At 46.9% G+C, this 13,525-nt stretch overlaps 2 protein-coding genes across 3 annotated transcripts in view; one reads left to right on the top strand and one right to left on the bottom strand.

The window, feature by feature from the left end:
• Sart3 (squamous cell carcinoma antigen recognized by T cells 3) overlaps positions 1 to 5,097 on the bottom strand; it is a 35,176-nt gene extending 30,079 nt beyond the window's left edge. The window contains exon 1 of one of the 2 annotated variants that reach the window (XM_004636281.2): positions 4,232 to 5,097. In XM_004636281.2, coding sequence (XP_004636338.1) covers positions 4,232 to 4,543 — 312 coding nt within the window. In that variant the 5' untranslated portion in view covers positions 4,544 to 5,097. The remainder of the gene's footprint in view (positions 1 to 4,231) is intronic. The other variant, XM_004636282.2, reaches the window with a different exon arrangement.
• Positions 5,098 to 5,898: 801 nt separating this feature from the next.
• Positions 5,899 to 13,308, top strand: Iscu (iron-sulfur cluster assembly enzyme). The gene is made up of 5 exons (XM_004636280.3): positions 5,899 to 6,054; positions 7,524 to 7,637; positions 9,409 to 9,519; positions 11,525 to 11,603; positions 13,058 to 13,308. The coding sequence occupies exons 1-5, from the start codon at positions 5,941 to 5,943 to the stop codon at positions 13,141 to 13,143; spliced, it is 504 nt and encodes a 167-aa protein (XP_004636337.1). The 5' UTR covers positions 5,899 to 5,940; the 3' UTR covers positions 13,144 to 13,308.
• Positions 13,309 to 13,525: the final 217 nt, after the last annotated feature.

The following is a 13,525-nucleotide window of genomic DNA, read 5'->3' as shown; positions in this document are numbered from 1 at the left end:
CAAAAAAAAAAAAAAAAAAAAAAAAAACTTCCTTTAAAGTATTTACAAAAGCTTACAATCAACATGGTGCGTAACAGAGAGACACTAGAAGTTCTTTGTAAGCAACACAAAGACGCCAGCATCACCTTCTATTCAACCTTGTACTAGAGTTTGAATTGGAATAGACCAAAAAAAAAAACCAAAAACTGACCACCCTAAGTAGTCAAATTCATAGAAACAGAAAAAGCAGTGGTCACCAGAGCCTTAAGGAAGCCAGGAGTAGTGGCACACACCTGTAATCCCAGTACTCAGGAGGCTGAGACAGGAGGATTGTTGCGAGTTTGAGGCCAGCCTGGGCCACAAAGTGAGCTCAAGGCCAGCCTGAACTGCATAGCGAGATCCTGTCTCCAAAAAGACAAAAAAAAAAAAGTATAAATCAGCAGGCTTTAAAATACAAATAGGCTAGCACATTAAAGAAAAACTAAAAAATGACTAGGAATAACAACGAGAGATGTGAGCGCCATTATGAAAATATTCTTACACTTTACTGAAAGATAGTAAGGAACTAGATCAATGACCTTACACAATGTAACAAGATTTATGGCAAGGCTATCAATTTTCCCCCTAAATAATCTATAGGATCAATGTAATTACAATCAAAACCCCAAAAGACCTTCTCAAGATAATCCTAACTTTATATGAAAACAACAAAACACTTGTCAGCAAGACAGCTCAGTGGACTAAGCACCTACTTACGCAAGTGCAGGGAGCAGGCATGGTGGCACACACCTGTAACCCCAGCACTGGGGAAGCTGAAAATGGGAGGATCACTACAAGTCTGAGCTGCATAGTGAGACCCTGTACCAAACACATTTTAAAAAAAAAATCTCAAGAAGAAAATCAAGTAGGAAGATTTGACTTATCAGACAGCAAGCCTCAACAGTTAAACGTTAGACTGCAGCATCAACACAGGCCAGAACAACTGATCAAAACAACAGACACATGGCCAAGAAACAGACCCAAGGGAGAGGGAAATACGCAACAGAGGTGTCACTGCTTGCATTTGTTAATCTATGACCCATGACTATGACCCCTCAACCTAAAAAACAGGACTTAAGAAACTTATACAGAGAAAAACTGCCTTGTGCCAAATAACATGAAGAATAATATGCAAAATAAGAACATGATTAACAACTTAAAAACTCCTTAAGACCTCAAGCGATGTTCTGCTCACCCTACAAAACATAACAAACTGAACTCATCCCACGATCACATGATGGCCTGATACCCCCCCAAATCAGGACACTGGTGACCCAACCCCCTCTGGTTGTTTCCTCATCTGTACCAGAAAAAAGCAGAAGTCAAACACTGGTTCCCAAGTGGCTTATGATACAGTGATGTTCCAAAACTGCGTATCAAGTGTGTCTCACAAAAGTACACCAGCCAAGTGAAGTCAATGAAAGCTACGCTTCTTTCGTTAAGGAACATTTGAGGTTCTTCCCGACACCACCATGCCCATGCACCCCAGTCCAAATGTGCTTTTCCACTGGGAACAGCAGTGCAAGACCTGCTGGTTAGGGTCAGGAACATCATGCACATGTCCCTCACAGGAATGCCACATATAGGTCAGCAGGAGCAAAAAAAAAAAAAAGACATAGTCACTGAAGTAGGGAAACTGCCTCAAAGGTGGTCTAAACTTATTTGGGGGCCAAAATAAGGAAGCTATGAAGTAAAAGAGGAGTGCTCTGAAGTATAGGTCTTAAATACATACTGGTACCAGGGAGATGGCTCAGTGGAATAAGCACTTCCCTGGCAAGCGCAAGTGCCTGAGTTCAATCCCTGGTTCTGCCAAAAAATAAATACATACATACATACATACATACCATACATACTGCCACGTGTTACAGACAGACATCTGCATAGCGACAACGGAATCCTTCAGCTGATCATTCTGGGGTCAGAAAGCTACTAAGAACATAAGAAGCTTCAAATAAAAAGACTTTAAAGAAAGAAGAGTACAAAATAATCTGCAAACTAACTTGCAACTCCCTATGAAAAAAGATACCACACCTATCTGTACCTAGAATGAGAGTGAGAAATACAAGACAGGCTGAGTCTGAGGCAAAGTGGGACAGAGGTCAAAAAAAAAATCCCCAGATTCCCGCTCTACACCCAGGGCAAAGAGGACAAGGCTGGAGGCTCTTCAATTCTGGATCACCTGCCCGCCCCCACCCTGTGCAGCCAGCCTCAAGGTAGCAGAGGCTGGGAGCTATTTGGTGGGGCCCAGGACGCAGAATTCTTCATCAAAGACTTCAACTCTGCGGCTCCAACCTGCCCTGCCCAGTCTTCTAAGACAACTGATCCTATTCCTCTCACCCAACACACACACACACACACACACACACACAGAGGCATGCACACTTGGGAACAGGTCCAGGGCTAGCAATTTAAGGATATTATTTCAATGAGGGCAAAAACACAACCAATGTGGAACTCTGTACTGAGTTTGTTGAATGAATTAACACTGACTTATTCACAAGAAGCAGAAATGGTAACCACCCTCCTGCCCCAATTGCTTCATTTGACAATCAGATGTGGTGATAAATGGGACTAACTTTACCAATTAATAGTATCACTACTTCTCAACTTAAGAAAATATCAGTGCTAGAGGAGGTGCTGGGAGGAAATTGACACCAGCAAGGTTAAGCAACCTAGCTTTGTCAACACTTCACACCCACCAGTAAGTGACACACAGCACAGCACTTGATCTACAGATAACTTGTAAGAATATGAATCCCAAGGGGCCAGGGAGATGGCTCAGTGGAATAAGCGCTTCCCTGGCAAGCACAAAGGCCTGAGTTCAATCCCCAGTTCTGTCAAAAAATAAATAAATAAATTTTAAAAATTATGAATCCCAGGCCAGGGAGTTAGCTCAGCAGCATAAGCACCTGTCTGGCAAGCGCAAGGTCCTGAGTTCCATCCCCCATACCATAAAAAAAAAGAATACAAATCCCACTGTGGGTGACATGAAACATCATTTCATCATTTGTTTTGAACCTTGTTTCCTCACCTGTAAAAATGACAATGTGCTCAAGATCTTTTAGATCTTGTAGATCCACATACACTCCACCTGGGCTTCCAAGGGGCTTTACCCACCAGGATGCTCCAGCAGGAGTGTGCAGGGAAGAAAGTAGGAAACTCCTGATACAGTATTTGTTCCCCAGCCCCCGACCAAAGGTCTCAGCAGCCTGAGGCTGCTATTCAGATAACTATGCACTTCTCTCTGGCCCAAAGGTGAATACAAAGTCTTTTTTGTTATTAGTGGTACAGGGTCTCGCAATGCGGCTCAGACCCAAGTGATCCTCCTGTCTCAGCCTTCCCAGTGCTGGGATTACAGACGTGTGCCACCTGCACGGCAGGCATGAGGTACTGGGGATCCAACCCCGGTCCTTGCGCTTGCCAGGCAGGCGCTTAGATCGCTGGGCTATATCCCCAGCCCAGAAAGTCTTGCTATTAGTAGCCATGGACTACAATACGTTCGCTCCACACTTTTATAAACAATCGTCCCTCTATGGCTCTCTTCTCAAACTATTCCAATCTGAACTTGCCACCTATTTCCTGCTAGGACGCTGGATTCTGGAGGTGTTACCACCTCCCAAGACTACAAATCAGGAACAACACTACCGGGCGCCAGACGCCGGGTTGTGATTATTACAACTATATGATACAGAAATGATTGCTCCCATCATACAGAGAAGGAAGCCCAGGCTGATAAAAATGCCCCTAAAGGCACACAGGGAGTGGACCTTGACCTTCAGACGTATCTTCAACCTCTCTTTCCACTTCTACGAACATCCTGGTCAATACTTTTCCTCCCACACCATATCGTAACACTACCTTTACCCCTGTAGGAAATCAAACTCCTTATGAATGAAACTTTGTTTCACTGTCAAGCCCTGCTCAACTGTGTGCTTAAAATTAGGTGTTAGGGAGTCGGTTTAAAGGCCGGGTAACACAAGAGACTCCTCCCGCAAATCCCAGCCAAGACCACTTCCTTCACCGGGGGTGGAGAGGAGCCAACGAGATAACGCCAGCAAAGCACCGAGCACGCTCCAAGAGCTCAAGCAACAGGAGATACGAGGTTAGCAAAGGGTTTGCGGCCTCGGCGGCTTCCTCGCCGCTAAGGACCGAGGAGGCGGGCCGAGATCTGGGGCCCTAACGGAAGGAGCCCGCGGTCCTCCCCCGACCCCACCTGCTCCTCCAGCCGCTCGATCTCCAGCTGGTTCTTCTCCTCCTCTTCGTCGTACTCCCACTCGTAGTCCCCCGGGGAGCTCTCTGCGGAGGAAGCCATGGCGTACTCATCAGCATCGCTGTCGCTCACACCTTCTTCCTCCTGCTCCCACCCTGGCCCCATGGTCTTGTACGTCGCAGCGGCCACAGCCCGAGATAACACTTTTCTCCTCGTCCTAGCCACCGTCACTTCGTCCTCCTCTCCCTCAGCCCTGGCCGCAGCTTTGGGCTCGGGCTCCGGTTCCGAAGCCGAGGAGGCAGCCGCCGTCGCCATCTTGCGTTTCCAGTGATTCCCGGGTCTTCCCTCGGCCGCCGAAGACCCGCTGGAGTCGAAGTCGTCCAAAGCGCGCGCCTGATCATAAGCCTATTTTGTTGCCCCCTAAAAGAAAACTAAAAGCCTCGTGTGACAGGAAAAACTATTTATAGCATGAAATTATCATCACTTTAAATATTCCGAAAGCCTTTCAGGGGAAAAATAACTCCTTAACATAACGTGCGTGCCGTCACAACCTCGGACAGAAGTAGGGTCCTTGGACCGGAAATGGGGGCCATAGAGGAAAGTGAGCGTGATGTCTATAGGAAAGGGTTTGACGCCATCTTGAGAAGGTCAGATGATTCTTGGGCTAAATCTAGTATACCCTAAAGCGTGCTTTAGTTTCCCAGGAACCGAGACCCGATTCGGGAGAAAATCCCCAGTCCTCAGGCAACGATCGATTGCACCATTCATAAGAAAACTCTGCTTTCCAAAATGATTCCTTCCCCTTATATAACGCCTGGTAGGCATTAAATACATACGTGAATTTTCTGATTTTTGTAAGATCATGTTCTTAAAAAATGTGGTCAGGTCCATATTAATAAATTACATTTATAAGCATTTTAGAAACTCCTAGTTGACTTGCGTTGTCATAAAAATGTTGACAGTTTGCTGTTGTCTTAGAAATACATATAAAGATGGATACTGCATATTTTTTAAAATCGGGGGTGGTGGTGGTGTTCATTTCTTAATTAACCTTCTGTTTTTTGAGGTAGGAAAACGTCTCGCCTTTGTCCTTCATTAGCAACTTTAATGAGACGGAAAGTGTGTCTGTTTTCCGTAGGATCCACAGGGTCTAGCGAGCACCCTGACACAAAAGGTGGGAGATACTCAACACGCATTTGTCCTGCGGACGAACTGCCCTTGAAGTGGCACAAAAAGAAGCTCGAAGATTGGTGAGCCAAATCCCTTCGCCTAGGGTCACACAGCCAAGGAGCAGAACCAGGTAACCTAAAATTATCCGAATTCGGGTCCCTAACTCACGAAAGATCTTGGACAAACTACTAAAACGCTTTGAGCTTCAGCTTCCTTCGCTGCAAAACAGGGTTAGGAAAGGTGGCCCGGGTGGTCCTCTGCACCGCATTACGGGGGCGGGCTTTCTGAACCTGAGCTTTATCCCGCAGTCCGGTGGATTGAGGCTTCCCGGGCACCCTCTAGCACCCAATAATAAACCCTCCGGCGACTTCAGACCTTCGCGCTCCGCAACCGGTGCGCGCCCCTGGGGGTGTGGTCAAGGCGGGGTCAAAAGGCAGACACGCGCACGGAGTTGGAGGGCGCATGCGCCGAGACGCGACGCCCGCAGAGCGACTCGCGGGCACGCCCCCTTCTCCTGGCCGGCGCAGGTGCACGCCGGGAAGATGGCGGCGGCTGGAGCTGGCCGCCTGAGGCGGGCGGCTTCCGCCCTCCTCCTGCAGAGCCCCCGCCTGCCCGCCCGGGAGCTGTCAGCTCCGGCCCGGCTCTATCACAAGAAGGTATGGGTGGGCAAGGGGGAACGCGGGTCATCCAAGGGGTCCAGGCACCCCGGAGGTCCCTGGGCTGGGAGGGACGACCCGCCCCTACGTCGGCCTCCTCTCACTTTCCTACCGCTGTGTAGTAATACTGTCCGCCGCTGATGTGCCCGTGATATCGTGGCGACTTCCAGTGACTTCGCTGCTGTCCGCCACTTCCAGCTTTAAACTCGCCGGCAGCCCAGTCTGGAGGGGGTTCTATTGTGATTTTACCATTCTGCGTCGAGATGCACAGGCCAGGCGAGATCGGCTTCAGTCAGGCCTCAGCGATATATATAGCTAAGCGACCAAGGGGGAGTCGGGGCGCCTCTCCGCATCTGATTCCCCAGATGAGGAAGTGGAAGGCAGCAATCCCCTACAAGAGGTTGGGCTAACACGGAGGCCATTTAGGATGTTGTTACTGTTTTAGACATGGCCTCCAGGAGTTACGTGCCTAACAAGATTTGTTTTCCTTCCCCGGGGTAGGGGGGTGGGGTTCTTCTGGGGTCCCTTCTCGTCACGTGGACTCCGGAAACAACTAAAGAATTATATAAGTCAACAAGATTAAAAAAAAAACTCCATTAGATATTTTGTAGGTCCTTGGAGCTCTGTTCTCAGGTGAAAAGTAGGGAGGACTAGGAGATCAAGATAGTATGGCTAATTGGTAAACAAACCTCAGGATCTTTACAGCGTTGGTGTGCCAATGTGAGTGAATGTTTACCCAGTTCTGGCTTCAGCACTTCTGTCAAAGCGTCACTTTACCCCCACCCAGGCTGTGTTTTTGTAGGCACTGATCTACCTAGGGACTTGGGCTGGCAGCCTTTTGGCACCAGAGTGCGCTGCTGCGCCGGCGTGGCTTCGGGTTCTGAATAGTGCCGCGTTGTTTTGTTTTGTTTTGTTTTGTTTTGTTTTGTTTTGTTTTTAATGTGTAAGCAGGAAGGGACTCGTTCCATAGCATTGTTCTTTGCATTAAGAGTTGCCCTGTGTGGGCCAGAGAGATAGCTCAGTAGAATAAGCGCTTGCCTGGCAAGCACAGGTTCCTGAGTTCAATCTCCGACAGTCACCTTGTGGGTTGTGAGAAAGCATCCATTTCTGGGCCATATTTATTTTAGAATTTTTTTAATCCTTCTTTAACAGTGGATTTTATAGGGAAATAAGACACGGCTCAAGCACAAATCTGGTGATGTGTAGGTTGGTAACAGCCAAGTGATTATGGTAGAAAACCCCAAGGAGCTAAAAACGTGACTTTTTAAAATTTCTTTGCTCTGTCTCAGACAATGTCTCCAATCTCGGAAGGTAATTGGAGAGAAGATACAAAAACAATTTGGATCACAAATGATTCTCATCAACATAAGCATAGGCCTTCCTACTGCACAGCCAGGTTCAGGTTGCTGACCTTGAGAGAGACTGGTGCCAGTGGAGTGACTGTGATTTCTCTAACTCTGTCATTTCAGGTTGTGGATCACTATGAAAATCCTAGAAATGTAGGGTCTCTTGACAAGACGTCTAAAAATGTTGGAACTGGATTGGTGGGTGCGCCAGCGTGTGGTGATGTCATGAAATTGCAGGTACCACATGATTTGTCTTTATTCATCATAAGAGTAACCCCTTCACTTAACAGCGCTTCATGGTTGGCAGGGCACTTGTGTGCATAGCATCCCATTTAATCTTCGTCTTTATTCACATGAGATGGAATGCGTGAGTAGCAGAAACGATTAGTGCAGAGATTTGGTCTTAATTTTCCAGCTAGTATACTATGCTGACCTAGTCTGAAATAGGAAGTGGATCCAAATTGACTATATCAGTTTAAATTTCATCTTCAGATATGTGAAAGATTTTCTGGAATTTGCTGATCAAAGGAAATGTCTAGTGAGCTAATATTCCTTAGTGAGACAAGAAAAGCAATAAACTAGGACTGTTCCCAAATTGGAAGTGACATAAAGGTAATGGATTACTTGGAAAGCTTTGGATAAGCCGTAGCTTTAGCCACAGTCTCCTTCATGTTAGGCAGACAGTTTGTTTGCCAGAGGTCTTCATACCTACCTTGAAAAACACAGACAAGAGGGAACTGCTAAGTACAGTTTGATGCCCAAGAAAAGAGTATTAACCAGAGACCTTGATTACAGAGTCCCAGTGTTTATGGGGATAAGTTCCCAGAAGCTTTGAGCAGACTTCTTTTTTTTTGGTTGATATTTTTTTGTTTATTTTTATTTATTTATTTTTTTTTATTTTTCAACAAATAATACACTGCATATATTCTTCTTAGTGGTTAATTGCTGTACAAGATGCGGACTTGCGATCCTATTTACAAACACCATTAGAACAAATCATTCTATTCATTAACAGAATGTAACTATGTATCTATCCCAACCACTTTGAATACACAGATACAAAATGGACATTCATCTGTATACCCCATTTTTTCTAAGTTCCGTTATTGAATATTATAGGTGTGTAAACTCAGCAAAATATTCTAAAAGAGTCCAGTAGCCCATAATAGCACTGGGTCTTCTGTTTAACTGGCAATGTCAGAAATTATTGACCTGAGTCCCCCACAGCTCAACTTAACAGCATGGCTTTATTTCTTATAATTTCGTCTTCATACTTTTCTGCTGGATGGTTAAGACCAAGGTAAAGCAGGACCTATGCAACAAGAGTTGTAGCTTTTTGGTCTGAGAAGGTCAGTGTAATGCCCTCAGGATTTGTCCTGAGATCCTGTACCTCAGATTGTAGAACCATTATCAGTGCAGCCATGTGGATGAGTCACGGCCAGTGCTTAGCCAATGTGCTCTCTGTGAAAGCCTGAGAGAGTATCTTCTCCCCATGTGACTCTCCTTAGGCCCACTCTATGTCATCGATCACTTTCCTCTTTGGCCCCATAATCTTCTTGATCAGAAAATTTGGGACACTACCGAGGTACATGACGTTACAGTACAAGTTCTCATATGTCCTGAGTCTTAATTGACCTTAGAAGGCTAGGGCCAAAATGTTGGCTTTCCTTGTATCCCTCCTTTTTCTCTAATTTTGGTCTGAGCAGACTTCTTCAAATAGAATTTTATAGCCAAAAAGTATGCTAGGATTGCAAACAAAGTAAAACTAGTGTGGAAGGGTGATCCTCACCTCTCTTACCGGCTGGGCCTATCTACTTGCTCCCAAGTCTCATTTTTCATCACTGAGGTCTTTAAAACAAAGCTACTTCAGTAATTAATGGCTTAATTTTCAGTGGAGACAGAAATCCCAGAGCTCTTACTGAAGACCTTCTTAGGTGTCCATAAGGACCAACTCCTGGCCTCCAGAGGGTGGCTCCAGGAATCACCGTGTAACTCCTGTCTCTTGTAGATTCAAGTGGATGAAAAGGGGAAGATCGTAGATGCCAGGTTTAAAACATTTGGCTGCGGTTCTGCGATTGCCTCCAGCTCCTTGGCCACCGAGTGGGTGAAAGGGAAGACGGTGAGCTTGCTTATAAGTGTGATGAAGTTAAATTGCACTCTTTGCAACCTACCTCTTGAAGAGCCTAGTGAATCAAAAAAAAAAAAAAAAAAAAAGTGGTTATGATTTCTCCCAAATATTATGCAAAAAGTTTTATTTTAACCCCTTCCTTCCTCAGCTGTTGATTGCATTCCTCACATTGAGAATTACAGATTTTTTAAAATCTATTTGGTACAGGGTTTACAGGGTCTCACTACGTAGATAAGACTCATAGTGATTCTCCCAAGTGCTGGGATTACAGGCACATGCCACCACTCGCAGTCTCAGTCACCATCTCAGCATGCCCCCCGGGGTGAGGCTAGCACAGCAAGCCAGGGATCAAACCCCAGCCACTGTGGAATTATAGATTGTTAGGGATTTGTGTTGATTATTTTTATATGGGAGTTCTGGTGGTATTTTGTTAATTACATAGAAAAAAGATTCTCATCTATCTTTTTGACAAAGTAAAATTGAGGCCAGGCATGGTGACGCACACCTGTGACTCCAACACTCAGGAGGCTGAGACAGGATTAGCACTGTGAGTTTGAGACCAGCCTGGGCTACATAGTAGGGTCAAGGCCTGCCTGAACTATGTAGCAGGATCCTGTCTCAAAAAACAGAAATTGAAATCTGTCTTTCTCTAAGATTGCTGATATTCTTATAGTTCCTTAGCTTTCTTAAATCAGGTTGGGGGGATATTGTATAATGGTTATTTTCCCATTCCCATTCTATTTTTCAGGAAAGATCCCTGGTGCCTTACAAGTAGTGGTGAAATGAACTAGCTTCTTCTTTCTTTCTTTCTTTTTCTTTTTCTTTTTTTTTTTTTTTTTTTTTCTACAAATCAAGCTCAGAACCTTGTGCTTGTCAGGCAGGTGCTGTGCTGCTAGGCTATATCCCGGGCACTAAACTAGCATATGTTAAAAGAGATACTAAAAATGAAAAACAGCAAGACTAAGGGTAAAGTAAACCGCAGGGATCCAGGAGCTTATCAGCTGGCCCAAGGGTAGACAAGAAGGCCAGAACATTGTTTCCATGTTTTTCTCAACCATAGCCTCCTCCCCAGCAGCTGCAGGCATAGAACCTCTGTGAAGATCTGGACTAAAATCCACTTGCTATAACACCACTGTGAAAAGCCAGCCTGCAGGGCACTTGTCCTTGACACCCCTGGGGAGCCAGCTCAGGGAGCTGAGTCATGGGTCATGTGCTTGGAGTGCTGACCAGCTCTCCCAGAAAGCATTTTGCCAGACAACATGCCACCTGCTTCCTGCAGCTCCAGGCCTGCTGCTTGGGAGCTCTCTGCGCCCCCAAAGTACAGGCCTAAGAACAGGAGGTAGATCTCAAATGATCCATCAGAATGAGGAAACAACAGGGTGCACTTCTGGGACCTCACCTCTAGGGGGCTCTGAGTCACTATCAGCAATGGAGAAGAGCACCTTTAACCTTGAAATCCTCCTCAGCTAACCAGAGTCAGGCCCTTGGAGACATCTGCCTGTCCTTAATGCATTGGGGTTCTGCTCCACAGGGACAGGAACTTGTCAGCTTCCCATCACCCCAGGGCTCCCCACCCAGACCGCAGGCATCCTCTGCAGCCTGTATTGGAGGAGATTATCCACTTTAGGCAAAGGATCAGTCTGAGCAGAGCTCTCAGCCTGAGACCTGGTGGAGCAGCGTACATGGTTGCCTCTAAGCGACTGTTGCCGGCTGTGAGCACATCCCTCAGAGACTCTGCCTGCACCTGACTGGTGGGTGTGTCTCAGCTGTTTTGTTCTCTGGGCCCAGCGCTACAGGTGTGTGTATGTCACACTGGAGAATCCCAGCAGTGGTTTGGCACACCAGTGGGAATCCTGAGAAGGCAGTAGGGCCTTGTCCATTACTAGGCAGAAATCATTCCCTGCCAACCTGTCTTCTTGGGCCTTCCTTGTTTATTGTCTGACCCCTCAAGATAAAGCTTCTATACAACCATTCATCTTTTGCTTGTGCCTCTCAGGTGGAGGAAGCCTTGACCATCAAAAACACGGACATTGCCAAGGAGCTCTGCCTTCCACCCGTGAAACTGCACTGCTCCAGTGAGTCTGCCCTCTGGGGTGTCAGCTGGCAGGGATGCTGGCAGTAATTTCAGATGCATTGGTGACAGTCCTGTCAGGTGACAGCCCATCCACATAACCCACGGATGATCAGAGCTCAGGGAACCTGTCTATATAACCTTCAGAGGGTTGGCGCCCTGCGGCCAGGACCTCCTGAGAGTCAGGCCAGGAGGCTGGGTGCCCTGGGAGCCACAGTGAGTTCCTGAAGGGCGTAACCTTGAGACCTCAGAAGCGGCCTTGGGGCCACAGCAAATGTCACCACTCCCCTCCTCTGGAGGCGCCTGGGCTCAGCAGAAAGCAGCTACATCACATAATCAATAGGTGGGAGAGCCAGAGTTGAAGCCCCAGTCTCTGATTCCAGCATTGTGCTGTAGCCAAGCTAGGGCCAGCAGAGGCAGAAGCCCAGCTTTGGCTACAGTGTGCTGCTTGTGTCCTCTGGCACCACCCACCTGGGTGCTGTGACTGCTGAGCTGTGCATCTGCATCTGCCTGAGTGGAGTGGTGCAGCCTGCTGTGTGCCATCCTGAGAGCCCGCAGCCCCCGAGGCCTGCACCTGGCCTTCTCTGCAGTCGTCACTGTTATTACATCTAGTTCTCTTCTGTCCTCTCTGAACCTCTTCTAGGACATAGGAAATGAGAAACAGTTGCTTCAACTGTAAACATCGATAGAGGTTTGCTAACGAAATTTGTTAACAAATCTGCAGAGTGGCTTCCTGCTGGGGTAAGGGCATAGGAGAAGAGCCAGTGCTGGCGTGGGTGCGCAGCAGTGTTGGTCTCAAGACACCTGCTGAGACCCAACTTCTTCCCACTTGAGCTGGAATGTTAAGTACCCATGAAGGGAAGTTGTAGCTTGTAAACATTTTCACAGGGTTACGGGAAAACCTCAGCTTTCTATTAGGCACCGTACTGAAATGTGTAGCGCTCTGCTACTGTCTTCGGTCATCCCCATACTTCACATTCAATATCTATTCCTAAATACAAGCTTTCAGACTTGAGATCACGAGAAGGTGACCTGGGACTTAGGGTCAGCCACCTAGTTTAAAGAGTATCTGCTGTGTTCATCCCAGACTTTCTCAGGAATAGACAAGAACTTATGTTCATTGTATCCCTGTTAAGTGTCAGCCACTTTCTGGAATCCCCTCCTATCCCGGCATGAAAAGTATGACTACCCTAGTTTTCCCAAAGGGAAAATGGATTCCAAAAGGCTAAGAAACTAGGCTAGAATCCCAGATACACATACCACAGTCCATGTCCCACACACAGGAGTAACAAGGCCCCGGAAGCAGGAGGCCAACTTTCGCGCAGACCCTCCACCCAGCACCTGGCTGGATCACTCAGACAAGGCCCTCCTCACTGGTGCCCTCCAAATCAAAGGTTTTCCTCCCGAGACATTTCTCCGTGTGTAGAATCTCAGGCACTCTCCTTCCATCCCTTCCAGTGCTGGCAGAAGATGCTATCAAGGCTGCCCTGGCCGATTACAAACTGAAGCAAGAACCCAAGGAAGGAGACGCAAAGAAGAAATGAGCCCTGGGTGCGCCTCCAGCGGGTCGCGTAATTCTGCCCACCGCCGCACGAACACTTTCAGCTTCCAGAAGCTCCTCGCACTACTTAAGCTGTGAGATACGCACAATATTTCCCATCTACCTTGCAGCTCTGAGCAAGCAAAATACACCGTTTAATCGTTCTGCATCCTGTGGTTTCTTTCAGTTCACTTTATCGCCTTAACGCATATATTTAGTATATTTTGAAGTATGTGCGTGGCCTCAGAATGGAAATCAGCAGTCTTAAGTTCTGGTAGCCCGCAAAGTGCATAAGTGTCTTACTCCACCTGGATCTATTTTATGGAAGGCTACCAGTCGAATGCCTTGGTCTGATTACTTGATAGAGCCAATGATTGTACATAAAA

Source organism: Octodon degus, unplaced genomic scaffold, assembly GCF_000260255.1.
Source record: "Octodon degus isolate 3935 unplaced genomic scaffold, OctDeg1.0 scaffold00079, whole genome shotgun sequence".
Lineage (NCBI taxonomy): Eukaryota > Metazoa > Chordata > Mammalia > Rodentia > Octodontidae > Octodon > Octodon degus.
The sequence above is the reverse complement of the archived record's forward strand: the minus strand, read 5'-3'. Positions and strand labels throughout refer to the sequence as shown.

Coding starts and splice junctions, on each gene's coding strand:
- Iscu (XM_004636280.3), top strand. CDS start 5,941: ATGGCGGCGGCTGGAGCTGGCCGCCTGAGGCGGGCGGCTTCCGCCCTC. Junction 6,055..7,523: donor CCCGGCTCTATCACAAGAAG/GTATGGGTGGGC, acceptor CTGTCATTTCAG/GTTGTGGATCACTATGAAAA. Junction 11,604..13,057: donor CGTGAAACTGCACTGCTCCA/GTGAGTCTGCCC, acceptor CATCCCTTCCAG/TGCTGGCAGAAGATGCTATC.